The following is a 19,284-nucleotide window of genomic DNA, read 5'->3' as shown; positions in this document are numbered from 1 at the left end:
CCTTAGGAGCTGGTGTCCAGTGCCCGCAAGGGTCTGAGTCCTGTGGTTATCGTGTTCGGGGGATGAGGTCTCTCCTCCAGGGCCGGAGTGGAATTAATCGGGCTCCGTAAGGATTGATCTGGACACCCACTCCGTCAGCAAAAAAAAAAAAAAAAAAAAAATATTGAACATCGAATGTTAACGTGTTAAAACTCGAGAGTTTGACAAATCTAACAAATCAAACTCGATCATAAAAATTCATACTCGATCTAGTCGAATTCGATCTCAAACATTGTTATATCAAATCGAGTTTAGACTCAAGCTCAAGCTGACATTAATTGGGATCAATTCGATTCGATTGCACCTTTACTTGGCGGTCCTCGTTAATTGCTTACAGCTTATACAACAAATCAAACCACCAATTTTGAAAGGGAAAGATTTTGGAAGCAAACTCCCACTTGAGCGTGGAGGTTTGGCGTTTACTCTAGAAAGCCCTAGAGACTACCTAGACCAATATTGGCCTCATTTGCCAAGCCTGCATGGCAATTGAAACTTGTGGTCATAGCGTTGCTGTTGCCGCTCCAACATGTACTTACAGGACCATATGCACCCACGTGACTCCAGTACCTTTAAAGGCCCACATCTTACTACGTGGATTCAAAATATCCACCACCTTTCTCACCTTGGCTGCCCCATGCATTATAAAGATCGACACCCGGCGAAACTACTTGTCTCAGGAATTAGGACTAGTCAGCTTAATTTGTAACTGCTGAAACAAATTTTCATCGCCTCCTTTACTGCCTTTGGAGCGTCTGATTGCTGTTAGATTGTTTTGATTTCTAGCGCTTGCAAATAGAAGAGTGGGGATACTATGGCTGCCTCAGTTGCCATGCAATCTTTTCTCGGTAGCCCAGTTGCCGGAGTCTTCAGCCGAAGGGAGCTAAACCAAGTTGTTCGATTAAGCTGTGGGCTTCATCTGCCAAAGAGGGCCAACTTCAGAGTCAGAAGCATGGCTGAAGTCAGTCTCTAGAATCTTTCCAATTTCCTTTTTTTTTTTTTTGAGAATTAAATGCTGATCTGTTGCTTCCTTTTGATATAGCAGGAAAATGATAAAGAGACAGCAGACGCAGCTCCTCAGCCAACCCAGCCAAATGTTGCCCGGCCTAATCCTGCCCCAAAACCAAAGGTTGCGAGCTAAGATCAAGTTTTTTCTTGACATAAATTGCATCTAAGGATATCTATTATAGATTACATTTTGTAACATAAATTGAACGAAATGCATATATATATATATATATATAGGAGGATACTAACGAATCTTCATTTTGCATCAGGTCAGCACCAAATTTGAAGACGTTCTTGCGTTCAGCGGGCCTGGACCAGAGAGGATAAATGGCCGGCTTGCCATGATAGGGTTTGTTGCAGCTATAGGTGTAGAGCTAGGCAAGGGTCAGGATCTGTTCGCTCAGATCAATGATGGTGGGCTGTTATGGTTCATTGGGACTAGTGTCTTGCTGTCTACAGCTTCCTTGATCCCTCTTTTTAGAGGGGTCAGGGCTGAAGCAGAGGGTGGGGGGTTCATGAATTCAGATGCTGAGTTGTGGAATGGCAGATTTGCTATGTTAGGCCTGATAGCTCTTGCGTTCACTGAATATCTCAAAGGAGGTGCCCTCGTGTAGATAGATAATCATGGTTCAGCATTATAGTGGAGCATCTGTCTCTATGAAATTTGCAAGAACGTACTTCGGAATAAAGTAAATTCAGAATTTGAAATTCATCTGTGTTATTAATATTCATCTGTGTTATTTTCAAGCACAAGCTCCTAAAGCACATTAATAACGGAAGAAAGAAAGAGCAGTAGACACCACCACGTAATCAGAACATGCCTAGTCACCTCAGAAAATGTTCCTGTGCAGAATCCGTTCAATTTAATTATTTAACACTAGCCCTTTAACTCAATAACAACAAAGAGTGCTCCCATCACACGAAAGCTCTCTCTTGCCACAACTTCTACAATGGATAAAGCTTTCAATTTGAAATTTAGAAACTAAACAACTCCTCCTTTCAATTTTCTTTTTTATTTTAATTTCTTCGGTTGGGTTTATTGTTTTTGGGTTTTTTTTTGGGGTTTTGTGTGTGGTGTGTTTTGTGGGTTTTGGGGGTTGGGGGGGGGACGGTGGGATGTTCAATCATGCATATGCAATTTTGCCAAAACTGAGAAAAGAGCGTTGTCACTATATTATGCAACCAAATTTGAGCCGCAACTCTTATTCATTACAATGGTGATGGCTCAGAGGCAAGAGAACTTGCCCATCAAGGGAAGGCTTTCTACACTCTTCGGTTATATAAACAAAAAAGAATGACAAGAATACATTTACCATATCGCCTGTATCTATTTACACAAACATGGTTTTCTAACGATGGATAGATCTATCAGACTAATACGTCCACCTGCTGTTCAAGACCATTAAGCCCACCGCTTTGAAGCTTTTGACCGTCCTCTCCCACAAAGCTATCCTGTTTCTGGCCGACAAAATCAAGATTTGATATCAAACACCAAAACAAGGAATACAACATAAAGTCTGGAAGAAAAAACTTAAGCAATCAGTACGCACATTTCAGTTCAATTTCGTCTACTAAATTCAGAGTCAACAATTAAAATTTGACATTTCAATGCCCAAAAGCCAAAAGTAAACAAACATAAAATACTCACTTCCAGTGGCAGGTCAACTGGAAACAAATTTATGCTGTTGGGATTAAAACTGAAACTGCTGCAAAAGAGGTAAGAGCGGAATCAGTTGACTGATGCAGGTCTTTTGAGTTTAAAAAAAAAATTGAACGGACTATTATATACTACCAGACTGTTGTTCAATTCAATCTACTCAACGGCCAGCTAACAACTAATAGATAAGCACCACAAATCAAAATTTGACAGAATGAAGCACAATGAATTCACTATGTTCTTAAAAACAAATGCAATTCACATAATTAGACATTAAACAATCTTCCATCCTTCTCATTCAGTCCTTTTTCTCCCTTATAGGAAGGGGGCAGTTCCCTCAGGGGGTAGGGTTAAAGAGGATGCTACATTCTACAAGTGCTTCACTACGTTGCAGTCCATTGAAAAACTTCTCGAGAGAACAATGATAGCAAGGAGCAAATGCTTACCTGCAGGACAAAACTAGCTGCCACACATATGGAATGAAGAACTCTTCAGGATGACTCTCTTGTTCATATGTAAAACGTAACTGTGTAAACATCTATTCAAGAGAAAGAGTTCAGCCTTAAACTAGAATTCATAAGAATTAAGAAATAATCTAAGTGATGGATGGACGCATTAAAGTACAGTAATAAAAAGTATTATAATGGATTAAGCAGTAAGACAAGCATATGTTTCACACCTTCATGCCTTCACCCCTCCAGGATCGGCAATTGATGACTATAACCTGAAGTACTTTCTCCACTGACCATTCACCATCCATTTTTTGAGCATCCATTCGACTATTGAAGAAGTCCAAAACCTACAAAACCAAATGTGCGTAAGTACGATGTCAAAGTGCAGCTGAAGTATAGAGATCTTAAACATCCATTATCATCATAAACTCAAATTGATCCAGCCAAAAATACGAGCTAAGACTATTTTAATAGCCAAGGCACATACCGTGAATATGTTTTCAAGCAGCTCGTTAAAACGGGGATGATTCCTGAAAGGTTGAAAGACCTCCTGCCTGTGCATGATTGCATAAACAACCTGCAAGATGGAAACAGGCATTGAAAAATGCAACAATTAAGAAGTATTACTTGTATCCACATGAACAGAAATAGTAAGAACAACTTTACAGATCAGAGAAAAGCTAAACAAAAATACCTCAGGATTCCGCGGCAGAGTGTACGTCAGGATTGCATTCAATATTTCCAGAACAATTCTTAAGAAGTCAGTATAAATATGTAGTTCTGCAGTCTGCAGTAATACAAATAAGAATAAGTTTGTTTGTACAATATGCATACAAACAGTATGCAAACAGAGATTAGTTGTAAAGCATTAAGGCCATGAACTGCAATACCGTATCTTCTGGAAGGTTGTCTTCTTCTCTTGATTCACCATTAGGCATATGCATCTTGTTATTCGACATTTCTGCTAATTTATTGTACCTAGACATTGTTTCAATTTTGAAATCACCAATAAGAGACAGAATTCCAACTGAAAGGTTAAGGCATGGAACCAAGAATGCAGAATAATCATTTAGATAACAGTTATAAATTCAAAAGAAAGCGAAGCGAAGCGAGAGAATACTTTCGTGCAAGCATATCAAACAGGCTGACCAACCGCTGTGATGCATAAGCACTCAGCCGATGAACATGGGGTGCCATATTTGCCAGAGTTGCAAGACAATTTGTGTGGAGATAAACATCCTGCTTCACAATATCCATCAAAAATGATGGCAGCATATAGTTGGTTAAAATGAAATATCCGTATAGAATACAGGAAACAATTACAGATTACAATTAAGCTAATCTCATCTTTCTCAAACGTAATAGCCATCTAAAATTCCCTACAAAGCATTCAATTCTTCCAGTGATAAAAAAATGGCCCTATGACACGTCCATTTAACGATCCATCACCGGGGAATATAGTGGAACTCAGAAGCAGGAAGAAGAGTGTGTCCATTAAAGATGCCTCAAATCATACCCGGAGCTTAGATAAGTTGTATTTCACAGTCCTGATGAGGATTATGACCATAAGAGAACCAAGAGATGTTTGATGGAGGAGCCGTTCTTGATACCACGGAACATTAGGCAGCATCTGCAAGGCGATTAGTAAATCAATACCTTACCTTCACACTGGTTCCAATCTCAGAGAGGCAATACTCACCAGTTTATGAATACTGGCATTGAAAGAGGAATCCTGACTAAGTATAAGAAGGATGATCAGCACCATGTAAATTTGATTTGATGTCCTCCTTGATGCATTATAAAGCGTTTCCAGCATGGGCATCAACTGTTGATTCATTAGGAAGACGAATTCAACAGATAAAGCTCTTTGACATAGTATATCATATGCTGTACTACTCTGAAGCCAGATTGTTTAAAGCTAGGCTTTTTTTCCCCCTATATTTTTGTCATATACTGTTTCCTTTAAGTAATGACTTTCTTTCGGTATATATTTTCTCTCATATCACCTCAACTTCAAAATTTCAAGCAGAAAAAATGATAGACTCCGTACCAAGGTATCGAGGTCTGTTCGCACCAAAACATATTCTAGAAAAGCTGAGTTCCCTTGCACCATTGAGTAAAGTAGGAGGATAGATCTTTCATCAGCCAAATACCTGAAGAGATACAGCTATTTTAAGTTTCTGAAAAAAAAAAACTATCAAACCTAATTAAACTGTGACTTGGAAACTTTGGTGTAAACATATAGAAGAAGAGCAAATTCATACTTTCTGAAACTTCAAAACAGAGGTTCACCAGCCATTTACATATAAAGGTACTGTAAAAAAAGTAAAGTTACCAACGACGCCCAATATTATGCCAGACACCTAGTCATTGTTTCAGCATCACAGAGCCAAATCTAATTTTTCATAAGCTTCTCAATTAGAACATTATGCAAGACATAACTTTGTGGAAATAATGCAGTTCCATGCTGAGAAGAAATAATTCATACTTACAGGCCAAGAGTATCAAAGAGAGAAGCAAAAGGCAATCTCACAAGAGGACCATTTTGAACATTCCCCTCAACGTCCAGGCGATCAACTGCAGGCAGAAGATGAGAAATGCAAAATCATACAAACATAAGACAGCATTCAAAGGACAACTAGAGGGAAGGCTTACATTCAATATCCTGAGCATTTTCTAAGGCCTTGCAGTAAGGGTTTTCAGAAAAGCCTGCGTCTTCCTTTGGGAGAGGTTCTGAGCTGTGATCACCTCTATCTTTCACATAATCCGTTTCAATACATTTCCGATAATGGATAAGGATAAGTAGAACATTAAGACTATTCTCTGCCAAAGGACTTCTTGTAGCTTCTCCAGTTGAACCAACAAAGAGATTAAACGGCAATAGCACAAAATTTGCTGCAAGCCACAACAAGTTGTTTTATCGAGTGCTAGGAAAATCAATTTAAATACTGTAGTATATAAAACACAGAGGTTACATGCTAAGCCTCAAAAGAGGATGTCAAATCATACATATCAAAGCTCAAGTTTCGAAATATTTTTCTTAAACATCCACCAGATATCATTAGAAAACCTTAACCCAAAAAATGGTAATAGATTTGCTTATGAAACAAGATAATAGCTTAAACACATGCCATTTTAAAAAATTCTATTATAGAGTAGTATATAAAAGAAAACTTGTGACAAGGAAACTCTCTATTCAAACTTTAACAACATCTGAAATCTGATGATGAATCAACTAGATAGATCGTTATACACCACATATTGGTTATTTGAAGTACAAGGAGGCAACAACCACCTTGATGGAAACTGGATGCATTGCGAGATATACATGTAGGGAGATTTGCACCTAGAGATGTGTGTTTGGAAACACTTTGTGTTTAGGCAATAAATCAGAATAAGTACATGTTATCTTCTACCAATTATTCATGTTTAAGAGAGGAGCTAGCAGCTCTCTTTATTTTCTTTTAGAAATTTTGAGCAAAAAAACAAAGACAAATGGAGAAAGTGATGACTAGTGTTAATTTTGCAAGAAAGAGAAATTTTCATATACCAGCTGCAGAGCCAACTCTCTGTAGCACACCAGTCTGATTTACTTCTGAGAATATGCTGTAAGATGAACTATCAATGGGGAAGTTAGGTCGTCTGATGTAATTTAGAAGTAGCTTAGAGACTACCAAACTCACCAAAGAGCTTTCCTGCATGGAAGAGAAATATCAGTAGAAAACAAAGGGAATAATAACAGACTTATGAGACAAATCAAGCCAAAAAGCAACCTTTCTCCCAGTTACCTGAACCATCATAGCATCAATAAAAGGGTGGCTGTCATCTGGACCTGGTGAAGGTCCACTAAGAAGTTGGGTTGACATTGCAATGAGCATGAAGTTAAGAAGTTCATGGTGTAGAAGATATGTATTGGTGCTGTTGGAAACAGGTATTAGTTAGCACTATAATACTATCATCTTGGAAAAAAGATATTAGTGAATTATTACCAACATACCTTACATCTACTTTTCCTAGAAAACTAAGCACACTATGCATGACCAGCTGTTCAATAGTTTGATCTGCTTCAAAAGTAAGACGAAATAAGAACCAGTGATGAGAAAGGCTTTACTAGGAAAATATATCTTTGTAGAGTTCCTAATTAAGAAAATGTACAATTTTCTGCCAACAAAATTCCATAAACTATCTTCACTTGGAATCTACCTGGACCTCCTCCTTTAGAAAAAAGGGTTGGATTGTCAGACAGGAGAGTAGGGAAGGTGGATCAACTAAAGGCACAAAATATAAGAAATAGTCACAATCAAAATAAGAACAAAATGGCACAAATGGATCACCTTTTGAGAAGCTAGTTGGTTTGGCCTCATTTTCATCTAGAGATAGGTGCAATTCTTCAAAGTGGTCACTTTTGGCATTCTCAATGAAGTACTTCAGGAACACAGAGGAGATGTATAATGCATTAAGAGCTCTAACAAGAGTTGCTGAGGGCACACCAGAAGCAGACACACATTCTTGCAAACACCATGCTAGGTGGACTAAAATCTTGGCAAGGTGTCTTGTTTTACAGTTGTTCTGAGCTGCAGAAATCAACAGAAGCTCAGACAAAGATTGCCGATCAGCAAAACTATCACAGCAAAATAAAAGTTAAAGATGATGGGCCACCTCACTCAAAACAGATTCAAACCAGATGTAAAACTGAAATTCCTTCATTGGCCAAAAAATATATCACTCAGTCCTCTTCTTACCTTTCACGCAAGCTAGTTTAATGATTTTAAATGTATCTTAAACAACATTGAGAAATAGGAAAGTTCGTAAATCTTCCTTTGAAAGCCACATAATTAGGGATAGAGATCACAGAGCCCTCATCATCAATTTTGTTTGTTCCTTTCTTTGGGTGGGGCAAGATGGGAAAAAGCAAGCAAAATAAATGGCTCAGAAGTTGATTAAGGTCCAAGAATAAACTATCATTTTCAGTTAGTTCACTAAAAACTTGGAGACCGAATGCATAATTAGTTGCCAAAGGCAGGCACACTGGAAAATCAATTAATGTATGACAGCTTGCAGAATTTCCTAAACTAAAATCAAGTTGGTTAAGATAATAGCTGCAGCATCAAATGACAATGGCCTAGCGATATAAAACAATCCTTGATGTTAGCAAAGACGGAAGATGATATTTGCTCAGGTCTCTGATTGTTAATAAATGCCGTTCATAAGTTATTTTAGTGAATGTCGTACAAAAAGTGCCTTATCTAAAAGTTACTAAACATGCAGCCCAGCTAGAAACAACCACAATCTGATTAGGCACTACCAAAAAGGCCAATGCAAGTAGCTCTTTAACTTCAGTCAACATCCTTTTAAAGAGGCACAACTAAACAACGTTGGCAACACTTTCCACATTTTACACCTCCAAGTAAAACTAACCACATGCATTTATGGCATTCAAAATAACGTGAATGCAGCATGATGTATATGGAGACGCACAAGGTTCTAAAAGTGGCATAAGTCGTCATACGTACAATATAATCCTTCAAAACTCTCTTCAACTAGAAACTCTATCTCATACCATGTTACCCTCAACAAGCACTGTATAGATAAGCATTGCCACGTGTAATAGCACAAGAGCACTAAGCATTACTTAAGAACGTACATTACCTCCACGTGCCCCCCTGAAATAGCACAATTAATTACTGAAGAACACATACGATAATTATTCTTAGAGCCATAACACGCTAACCTATCAAATATCTCTTCACATGCATAATTTGCAGCATCCATCAACCTAATACTACCATACATCAATGCTTGTTCCCAAGCAAAACATCTTCAAATATTAGCTTTGTTAAAAATGCACGCAATTATCCCTCAATCAACATTTTTTGTGGTAATCCTATAGCAGAAATCCATAAAAATTGGATTTTAAAGCACCCTAAACTAAAGTAAGCATGAAACTAGTTAACAGGAACTTCAAAACTACGATTAAGGCGCAAAACTTAGCAAAATTACATAATTTAAACACTTGAACAAAATAGAAACTGGTCTGTTACAGTTCTCCAACCTAAATTTTACAATGCAGCTATGAAGCTAAATCAATCAGAATCAAATTAAGGAATAAAGAAAAACCAAAATAATAATAAAACATAATAACGAAAGAGAGAGAACTTGAGCTTTAAACTAACCGAAGAGTTGAGAAGCTTGAAGAACACGATGAGCAGGCCAACGGAGATGGAGAGGAGACTCAAGAAGCTTCTGCCAGTAATCAGAGGCAAGCGGATACGACTTCTCTCCAACCAATGCTCCAATCAGGTACTCCGCCGTTTCCGCCGGTCTCATCTCCGCCGCACCGCCCCACCGCGGTGTCGAAGGAACTCCTCCCATTGCTCTTTTCTACCGCGCTCTCTCTCTCTCTCTCTCTCTCTCTCTCACACACACACACACAAATTGAAATATATACAGATAGAACTGTATATACAGATATCTATATGTATAATATATCAATAGATTTTTAGTACTGATTTTGTGATTAAAATGTGAATTTTGAGGGAGAAATGGGAATGGGAATGGAAATTGGGGGAAAGTCGTAATAGCAAATGTTTGGATCTGATCAGAGTCATTAATTAGAGAGAGAACTTAAAGAAGAAGGTTTAGAAGAGAGTTTGGAGAGATGACTTCTCAAATTTGGGAAAAATATGAATTATTATTATTATTATGAGTATTTCGTAACTCTATGCTGATGTGATGAGATGAGATGACGAAGATTAGGGATGATGAGGATTGAGGATGATGTAAGTTGATGCTGTGGAGGGTGTACAATGGAGTACAATACATGGATGACACGTATGGTGTAGTTTCACAGTACCAAATTGCCCTTCTTCTCTTTCCTTTTCTCTCTTCTGTCCTTAGTCCTTGGTTGACAGCGGCAAACGAACTGAGTCGAGTCGAATTTTGAACTTATCGAGTCAAGCTCGATTTAATAACAGGTGAACTTGAGTTCGAATTCGAATTCGAGCTTGACGAGCCAAGAAAATTGAGCTCGAGCTCGACTCAACCAAGGAAAAGCCAGACTCGCGAGTTGTAGCTCGATTTCTGACTCACGAGCAGCTTGAATTGTCAGCTCTTAACGTAGCTCGAATTTCTAACTCATTAACTCGAGTTTTTGAAAATAATATAATAAAAATAACAAATAATTATATTTTTTAATAAATAATAAAATATTATGAATATATATGTAATTTTACTATTAAAATAAAAAATAATATATATATATATATATATATATTCGAACTCGCGAGCTAACAAGCTTAATATTTTGAGCTCAAACTCGAGCTCGATTTCGATTTCGTCAGCTCAAGCTCGACTCGAGTTCGATCCTTTAACTCGAGTGGATTGCGAGCGGTTCGATTCGTTTGCAACCCTAGTTGATATTGGCATGTTGGCATTATATTTTGAATTAATTTTGGTTTTAGGTTGATTTTTGTGGCTATGCCATGAGTGTAAACAGGATGAGGTATTAATTGAACTTACATATAATAATTAGAACAATTTAGAAGAAAAGAACAATAGGCAAAGGTGTAATAATTCTTTAGAATATTTTGTAACTTTTTATTTTGGAGAGTTTTCAAGCTTAGATTTTATACATAAATTTTCAATTTTATTCTCTTTATTGTTACTCGTAAACCAATAAAATCATGTATGACAATTACATCATTGTTCTCTTTATTCTAGTTCTATCTGTCTTTGTTTTATTAGTTAATATTTAGGCATTTTGTTCACCCCATGTATTGTTGAATAAAATAGTTCAATTTGTTGACCATAAAGAGAAGAATAAGACATTTCATCATTAACTTAAAGTGGAAAAGATATGATTACAGCAAACATTAACCAAATGTGCACTTTAAAACTCGTATTATTTTGTCTAAGGACGAAAACAATTTTATTTGCTAGAGTGGGATGGTTGAGAAAAGCAATCATTTTTAATATTCTTAACGTTAACGAAATTTCTATTTGAATTGCTATTTTTAATAATTTTTATAGAGAATAATTGATATATATATATAAAAGAAAAGAATGATTAAAAAATATATTTATAAAAAAAGTAAATTTTTTTCCCTAAAAAATTGCAATCCAGACAAGGCCTAAGCCTTCTCATAGGACAAAAAATGCAAGGTAATTTTTTTCATTTAAAACAGCATGAAGAAAAAAAATTGATTTGCATACTGGATGATAAATTTTATAAAAGGACAATTTCGTCAGTCTATGTATCGAAGTTTGCATAAAACTGATTTGTTGCGCCTATTGTTTTTGTCGGCTAGGAGTCTATGTGGCGGTCCTTCTCATATTTCATCAGCATTTGAAGGTTGCAGAAAACCCACTCTCCTTTTGAGACGTGCAAAACACTCCGTACGTGAAACAAACGTTGAACCAGCAAAGTCATGCCAATTGCCAAGAGTTTTTTTTTCCATATATATATAACTTAAAAGTCATGCTTAGACTTGACTGATTCCAAAAACTTGGATTGCCATTTTTCTTCAAAAATTTTTTTACATTTTTAATGAACATATTTTTTATCACATTTTTACCCCACACACATCAAATTATTATAATATATTTTTATATAAAAATTTTCAGAAAATGACAATCCAAACGGGCTCATAGGACCAATGTAGTATAGAGTATAGTCCATGTAGACCTATGTTAGGACTAACATAATACTTCGTGTAGTACAGTACAAAATTTCCTTCATTTCCCGTAATTAAGGTAAAAACTGAATGTTTTAAAACTGCAGCATGAACCTCCGTATGATCGTGATAGGGAATTATTCCATGCCTAATAGCTAGTTTGGGAGATAAGATTTGAGCAGGAAAAAAAAAAGAAGGGAATAGATGTTTTCAACATTTGGGAGTTTTAGTGGAATAGAGAAGAAAAGAAAACAACTTATTTGGAAGGAGATAGAGACCAGCTACAGTTTAAAAAAATTTCATCCCAAATCGGGCAGAAAGCAAAGGAAAGTTGCAGAAACCCTACAAAAAAAATTTGAAATTGCTCATTCTATCCTTGAAAAGCTATTGAATGAGATTTTTATTGACCAATGTGTTCAAATTCATATCCTTTCTTTCATAAACTCCCAAATAATTTTTGGATAGCACAAATATCTCAAATAATATTTCGCTTGCATCATAAACACATTTCCCAACTCACCTTTTTATATTCCCAATTACATTTTTATCTCACATACATCACATCATAAAAAGTGTTACAGTAATTATTTCAAATAATACTTTATTCAAACAAACCCATCTCTTCTTTTTTTATCCTTTCTTTTCTCTCATAAGTTAACCTTTCTTTCTTTTCTATCCCCAACTCCCAAACTAGCTATAAATGTTTTCACTGTGAGTTAATGATTCCATTTGATGCACAATCCTATGCCAATTTTGTGTATGGCTCTAATTTTGTACTGAACACCTTCTTATGTTGGAGTACTAAACACCTTCTTATGTTGGAGTTGGAAAGCATGCCAGTAATGTTGTTAAATTCGGACCAAATAATGACTTAACTAAACTATTGGGTCATGAGTCAACTAGTTGGATCAATCATACCATTCTTAAAAATCTGCTGATGTCAACATGATATTGTAATTATTTTATATTATAAGTTTGAGAAATATTGAAATTAAGTTTTTAGTTATATTCTGACAACCATACAAAATGTTCCAAAAATATTAGACGTGCAATCAAATATACACCTAAAAATTATATATAAAAATGTAAATTCACAACTAAAACATGTCCATTCTCCAAAACTACTTGAAAAACAAAATTAATGCAAATTAGAATCACTGATACTAATTTGATAAGATTATAGAGATAAAAACTTCTTGATTTAGAAATCATTTAGGGAAACGAGTGATTGTGGCGTTTAAGTTAAGTGGTGGCGTTTTCTTATTCCTATTAATAAATCAAATTTTACAATTTAGGTAATTTAAATTATATTTGGGGAAAACAAGAAATAAAAGTTTGAGAATCGAATCAATCAGTCGAATCGGATAATTGATTTAATCGATTTTTGATGGTTTTAACTGACCTTTTTATCAATGTGATTTTATGTTACAAATCAATTCAGTAAGAAAACTGATTCACGAGAGTCTAATAACACTACAGACAAGAGACTAGTACATGCTAGGGGTTCGACAAGGATTAACATTATCAAAACGTTCTTAAGCACTTTCTCGAACTCGTCAAGTTTTCTTAAGAGTCTCTCTTGAACCAAAAATATAACACATAATTATTGGACTTATTAGACAATAATCAACATCCACAGCTGATGGTTTGAGCCCCTCTCATCTTGCTTTCTTCTCAAGTAGTATCGAACTCAATTGAGTCTGCACAAGACCAGCCAAGCCGAAGCCGTCTGCAAATAGACGTGGATGCAACTTATGGTATAGCATCGATTGGCATCCACGGAACTAATTCTATACCACATCCATTTGTGCAATTTCTAAAATCACATCGAGTTGGGCAATTCGACCGGGCAGGATTTAACATCCATTTAGTGGATCGATATTATTTATGTATAACCTAAGCACAAGTGTTTAGCAACAAGCATGTGTATTTGGATAAGAGATTATTTGAAAAAAAATTTATTTAAAATAACACTATAACACTTTTATGGTGTAATGTATACGAGATGAAAAAATGTAGTTCAAAATTAATAATATTTGATTTTTTTTTTTTTTTGGCAAATCGTGCTAACCAAACAGACCTTATGTTTGTATATTGTTCAGGAATATCTGATACTCTTTCGGAAAATTGTCGTGGTGACACATTTGAGAGACCCATTAAGTAGAATCATTATCAGAACAAAAGCCAGGGCTAAAAGCTCACAATAATGAACAAAACAATATGAAGAATTCTTATTTTTCAAAATGTAGCAAGATAGGAAGGCAAAAAGTAAGCGTAATCTTTACATACGCCATTGCCAGGGGGAAGTAACTTTGCTTTTGTTCATGCACCCATGCCCAGTCCAGACAGACAAATAAGGCAACGTCCTTTGTTATGTGAACCAATTCAATTCCCAGACTGCTACTCCAGTGCCAACGTTGATGCATCATTAAGACTAATAATAGCTTCAGAAGGAAGTGACCTCCCTAAATAGAGAATTATGGAGTACTATCTGACCTGATCTGTCACCAAGAACTTCCTTTCTTTAAGTCAGGTACGTGCATAATCATACTCACTAAACTTCCGCCCATCTTTTGCTGCATCAATGTGAACTGAACAAGATCACGACTTCAGAATCACTGGTTCAAATTTAACAACCAACGGTTTCAATTCTTCTGAAAGATAGAATCTCAACCAACCCTTATAGGAACTGTTACAATTATGGTTACGATTTTTGAATCTCCGATATGAATCCGATTAAAGTTTAAATTGATTCCGATTTTGGTTTCATTTCTTTTAGTTACATTTAAACATTTATTGTTATAAAATTGATTCTAAGAAAATATCACGTGCAAGGAGAAAGAAAATATGATGCAAATATTATTTTAAAAAAAATACCTCATTGTTAACTAGATTGGATTAGTCTTGAACTTATATTAGTTATGAAATATGGATTACTAATGAAATGAAATAGAACAATGAATTGTTAGTTTATCATTGGAGCTGCTTGTGTTGAATTTTTCTTGTGATAGTGAACTCTAAATTAGTCAGATAAGTTTAAGTAGCAAGTGTTTTTTTAGACGATTTGAATGGATCTTAAACTACCAGTTCCGATTCCGATTCAAGTTTTTGGAGGACTTGAACCTAAATCTAAACCCTTATTCATAGTTATGGTTCCAATTTTAGCTTTTAAAATCTGATTCCAGTTTAATGAAGTGCTGATTCGATTTCAATTCGATTTGAGTCAAATTTGAACCGTGATCACCGTAGCGTGAACTTCTCTTTTATAGGCACCCAAATGCAAGTATTTTGGGCTACGATTCCGTGTTAGAAGTTTGAAATGGCATATTTACTGTACAACATGCCCCCCTTAACAAAAGATAGCAATAGATTATGCCCAACATCACTGTTTTAGAAGGTCAAATTACCGCGATTTTGGAACGATGTATGTATGGAAGAGTGCTTCTGAGCCCGGCTCTCTGACCAACTGCTGCCTGGTGGGACTATTTGCTAAAGGAAACTCGACTAACAATTGTATGATTAGTGATAAGAAGAAAAAGCAAACGAGTATTGAGAAATTGAGAAGACATGAAACAAGAACAGTGATACTAAAGAATCCCTGGCTAGTTTGTGGCAAACAAACACAACATAAATGGCTAACAACTTTAGAGCCAACCAACATTTTTCAAGTTGGATTAAAGACTCAATTACAATATTCTGTCTTCCCATCTTTTCATATTGTTAGCTTTATTAGTCCACTGATGGAGTGATGATCATCATTAATAGTAACATCCATCCACCAAATTACAATTAATAGGTTAATTTGGCATTTGAAAATTGTAACTTACATCTAAATGTTTTTCAAAAGTCAATTAGTGTGTTTGGATTGCATAGTTTTGAAATAAAATAATTTACTTCACATATTCCAACCACCTTTAATTTTTATCTTCCCAATCACTTTTTTATCTCACATACATCACATCACAAAAAGTGTTACAGTAATTATCTCAAATAAATCATCCAAATAAACTCCTATCCAATTTACAATTTAGCATAAAACTTTTTGCAAGGTATCAATAAACATTTCCATGGACCCTCTCATCTTGCAACACAAATTTGTCCCTACGAGTTAAAAACACCATATTCCTAGATGATCTTTAGGACGTATCTGATAAGACACTTAACGGTATAGGAACACTTGAATATTATGTTCTTTCTTTGGAAAATCTAAGACGTGTGGATTATGGATCATCAAATCTAATGGTTTATGGCGAAACATCTATATATGCACAATCATCTACTGGAATATCTAAATCCAATCAACAGATAAAATCACAATACAAACAAAGTACCGGAGTTTGGATTGCATTTTTTTGGATTTTTTGTAGAAAAATTATTATAGCAATTTGATATATGTGAGGTAAAAAGGTGATAGCGAAATGTGTTCACAAAAAACATAGCAATTTTTGGCTGTCCAAACACCCCCTAAGGATTTTCCCAGTCTCACCGGAAACTCCAGCTTCCCTTCTTTTTAGCTACATGAATTATGATCATGTAAAGAAATGACTGAAGCATACAAGTTTTTAACATTGTTCAACATGGCAACGTTCAGCTTAAAGACCTCCCTACAAGTACTATTCCCAGAAGGAGTGCAATACAGCCAAGAAGGAATCCAAAAGCAGATATGAAACATAGTGTTGCAATAAATTACAGAAGCTAAACATAGTGTTGCAATCAATTACTGAAGCTCCAGGATTGTCAGATTTCTGGAAGAATTCCAATGCTGAATAAATAACTTCATAACCTTCACAAGTTAAATGCCTTAATCCATACACCAGCTGAACTGTGAGTTTGCTTTTCCACAAACGTATTGCATCCCAAGTAAGTCGGGATCAGCAACCACCAAACAGATTTAGGTTGAGGGAGGCTTTTACGGTGGATTAGAACCCAGAAAACCAAGCTGATCGGTTAACAAATCCAAATCTTCTAGATCTTCTCCTTCACCACCACGCAAACCTATGTCATTTTCAATGCCCTCATGAATCAATCCATCCCAAAATCCATCATCAAATGAGTCGTCTTCCTTTCCAACATACTCTTCCTCCAAATTCATTGGAGGTGGAGTTGGCTCTTGCATGTTTATTGCAAGTGTGTTCAGCTCAAAATCGGTAAGTCCAGTCAGGTCATGACCATAATCCTGACATTCTAGTTTGACATAATCGTTAACTTCTTCCCCTTCTCGACCAAATTCTCCTACACCAACACTAAAGCTAGGACCTTTATCGATTGGCCTCCTCCTTTTGTTGCCAATTGCTTCCTCAAGTTCTTTCCTTTTGTCCTTCTGTTGGACTAACTGCTCAAGGATTCTAGGATTCTGAATTGCTCTAGCCAAGAATGTCATCATCTGCTGCTGTTTATTCTCAGTTCCTCGTAGTCTTTGCTCCATTGTTTTAAGGTAGGCTTTAGTATTCTGTTGTTGCTGTCTAAGCCTTACTAGTTCCAGCATTAGCACCTGCTTGTCACGCCTCAACCGATCAACTTCAACATCTAATCCAAACCTTTCCACTTCAAGACAAGACTCTAAATTTGGGTTGGAAGATTGGAGATGGGGAGGTGTCTTTCTTCGCCTAATATTTCTCAAAAGATGCCTTTGCCCCCTTAAGAACCCTTCACTAGCAAACTCCCATTTTTCTGCATCAACCTTTCTAAAACCCTGCACAATCGAAAGTACTACCAGTCTTTCACATTATATAACCATAGGGAAACATGTACCTGTCGTTACAGTACTTTGAGAACCATATAAGAAATAAAGGCCATAAACTTAATTTAATATCTTGGGATTATTGTACAGAAAACCAAATAAAATTTGAAGCGTTACTCAATGACAATATTTACATGTTACAAATGAAGAGTGATTAGTAGAACATGTAACATATGATTTCCGCATATAATTTAGCCTACTACTACTACTCCTTAAAGCCATTGCGCAAACAAAAGGAATACATTGAAGAAGATTGCAAGCATTAAAAGGTGAAACTATTAGAGGTGCAATTTATACCACAAATCTTGAAATTGAAGCCCAAGATTACCGCATTTCAAACTAAGATGCCTAATGAACACGAATAAATAAGGGAAGTAAATAAAATATCTTGAGCAAATCTATATATCTAACTTCATAATTTAAGAACACATTGTAGACAAGTCAAAAATGAGAGAAAATCCTTCAGCTAGTAATTAAGAGAAGACTCACATAAGTGTTGAGCTGCCTGACAAAGCTTGAGAAATTGTTATGCTTGAAGTACCTAGGAAGAAGGTTCATAGCAAATGTCTGTGGATCCCAAACAATAAAACTGTTGTTACCTTTACTCCAACAGACAATATGATCGGTGCTTGGATCATCCACAAGGTCATAAGTCTTAGTGAGAAATGGTGGAGGGCCAGACTCGTGAAGCCCCTCCATTGGCTGAGGAGTGGCCGAAGAAAAAGTCTCATCTGAATACCATGAACTAGATCCAGCAGGAAACTCCTCCTTCACTGATGAACCTAAAGGATTCATACCTGGATTCCACTGACCAGACCAAAAAAGGAAACCCTTTCTGGGATTAGCTAACGACACCAAAACCTACCAGGGTCAGCCTTGTTTTTAACTATAGATGGATGGTTTGGTAGATTTGTCTTGAGAGCAGTAGTTGAAGCAAGTCACAAAGAAATACTACCCCTAAACAGTAACTACTTGGTAATCCGATGTTCCTTTTCAAGGGCATAGATCTTTAGCTGTTTTCCTAATACTGAGCTCCACCTCCTCAAGAGAGAAGGAAGAAAAGAAAATGAAAAATAGTAGTAGCAAGAAAGAAGAAAAAAGAATATTAAAGAGAGAAAATGGTTTTTGGAAGATAATTTACGTGCAAGTTAAGGAGAAGATTGGGAGGTTAACTGCAAATCAAGGAGGCAACAATGAGGAAGTCCAAGAGAGTTGGAGAAGACAAGCTTTGGAGACCATGCTTCAATGGAAGCAAAGAAACGGGGGTGGAGGAAAACAATAGGGTAGAAGACATGAATGCTGGGTGGAAAGTTTTATTTCATTGTCATAGGGCTGATATAAAGAAGGGTCCTTTCATCTTATTAAGTCATTATTGGTTCATAGTAGCAGTTACTATTAGGAATAAAAGAAAGGTCATTTTATTTTATTGCTTTTCAGTATTATTCACCACTTTTGTCACTTTGGACGGGTGGAAAGTCTACATGATGCATAAACAAGAATAAAATGGTGTTGAGATATTTTCAAGTCCCCACACCACCCAATGCCCTTTCTTCTTTTGGGAGGGCCTTGAACTTTTACAAGTTTCACTGGTAAATCCATTGCTGCTGCTACTCTTTTGTTAAAGGAAAGTTTTTCTGTACGTGTTTCCACGTGTTGGAGGGGAATCGTCCTTCCAATATACCAAATCAGAGTACAGAATTGCATATGAATAAGACACGA

At 36.1% G+C, this 19,284-nt stretch overlaps 3 protein-coding genes across 8 annotated transcripts; 1 reads left to right on the top strand and 2 right to left on the bottom strand.

The window, feature by feature from the left end:
* Window positions 1–728: 728 nt before the first annotated feature.
* On the top strand, window positions 729–1,756 carry LOC113766993 (early light-induced protein 2, chloroplastic). 2 transcript variants are annotated; one of them, XM_027311160.1, is made up of 3 exons: window positions 729–997; window positions 1,082–1,165; window positions 1,314–1,756. In XM_027311160.1, the coding sequence occupies exons 1-3, from the start codon at window positions 851–853 to the stop codon at window positions 1,656–1,658; spliced, it is 576 nt and encodes a 191-aa protein (XP_027166961.1). In that variant the 5' UTR covers window positions 729–850; the 3' UTR covers window positions 1,659–1,756. The 2 variants fall into 2 exon arrangements, with proteins under 2 accessions (XP_027166961.1, XP_027166960.1); XM_027311159.1 differs by having other exon boundaries at window positions 1,079–1,165.
* Window positions 1,757–2,191: 435 nt separating this feature from the next.
* Window positions 2,192–9,767, bottom strand: LOC113766991 (dymeclin). 5 transcript variants are annotated; one of them, XM_027311154.1, is made up of 18 exons: window positions 9,327–9,767; window positions 7,488–7,727; window positions 7,151–7,214; window positions 6,942–7,071; window positions 6,704–6,848; window positions 5,809–6,048; window positions 5,646–5,730; window positions 5,204–5,306; window positions 4,853–4,978; window positions 4,670–4,783; window positions 4,274–4,392; window positions 4,044–4,131; window positions 3,848–3,940; window positions 3,641–3,730; window positions 3,381–3,500; window positions 3,148–3,239; window positions 2,693–2,750; window positions 2,192–2,502 (listed from the first exon to the last, which is right to left on the bottom strand). In XM_027311154.1, exons 1-18 carry the CDS (start codon window positions 9,523–9,525, stop codon window positions 2,413–2,415), a joined length of 2,196 nt encoding a protein of 731 aa, XP_027166955.1. In that variant the 5' UTR covers window positions 9,526–9,767; the 3' UTR covers window positions 2,192–2,412. The 5 variants fall into 5 exon arrangements, with proteins under 5 accessions (XP_027166955.1, XP_027166957.1, XP_027166956.1 ...); XM_027311156.1 differs by having other exon boundaries at window positions 2,192–2,496; XM_027311155.1 differs by having other exon boundaries at window positions 2,693–2,747.
* Window positions 9,768–16,371: 6,604 nt separating this feature from the next.
* Window positions 16,372–18,852, bottom strand: LOC113766902 (heat stress transcription factor A-7a). Its single transcript, XM_027311063.1, has 2 exons — window positions 18,055–18,852; window positions 16,372–17,517 (listed from the first exon to the last, which is right to left on the bottom strand). The coding sequence occupies exons 1-2, from the start codon at window positions 18,358–18,360 to the stop codon at window positions 16,735–16,737; spliced, it is 1,089 nt and encodes a 362-aa protein (XP_027166864.1). The 5' UTR covers window positions 18,361–18,852; the 3' UTR covers window positions 16,372–16,734.
* Between the last annotated feature and the right edge of the window lie 432 nt (window positions 18,853–19,284).

The sequence above is a fragment of the Coffea eugenioides genome, chromosome 3, assembly GCF_003713205.1.
Source record: "Coffea eugenioides isolate CCC68of chromosome 3, Ceug_1.0, whole genome shotgun sequence".
In the NCBI taxonomy this organism is placed as follows: Eukaryota; Viridiplantae; Streptophyta; class Magnoliopsida; order Gentianales; family Rubiaceae; genus Coffea; species Coffea eugenioides.
This window is presented reverse-complemented; position numbering and strand designations above follow the sequence as displayed.

Coding starts and splice junctions, on each gene's coding strand:
- LOC113766902 (XM_027311063.1), bottom strand. CDS start 18,360: ATGAATCCTTTAGGTTCATCAGTGAAGGAGGAGTTTCCTGCTGGATCT. Junction 17,518..18,054: donor TCAGGCAGCTCAACACTTAT/GTGAGTCTTCTC, acceptor TCGATTGTGCAG/GGTTTTAGAAAGGTTGATGC.
- LOC113766993 (XM_027311159.1), top strand. CDS start 851: ATGGCTGCCTCAGTTGCCATGCAATCTTTTCTCGGTAGCCCAGTTGCC. Junction 998..1,078: donor GAGTCAGAAGCATGGCTGAA/GTCAGTCTCTAG, acceptor CTTTTGATATAG/CAGGAAAATGATAAAGAGAC. Junction 1,166..1,313: donor ATCCTGCCCCAAAACCAAAG/GTTGCGAGCTAA, acceptor ATTTTGCATCAG/GTCAGCACCAAATTTGAAGA.
- LOC113766991 (XM_027311154.1), bottom strand. CDS start 9,525: ATGGGAGGAGTTCCTTCGACACCGCGGTGGGGCGGTGCGGCGGAGATG. Junction 5,307..5,645: donor CTCTTTGATACTCTTGGCCT/GTAAGTATGAAT, acceptor GTATCTCTTCAG/GTATTTGGCTGATGAAAGAT. Junction 4,979..5,203: donor GAACAGACCTCGATACCTTG/GTACGGAGTCTA, acceptor ATGAATCAACAG/TTGATGCCCATGCTGGAAAC.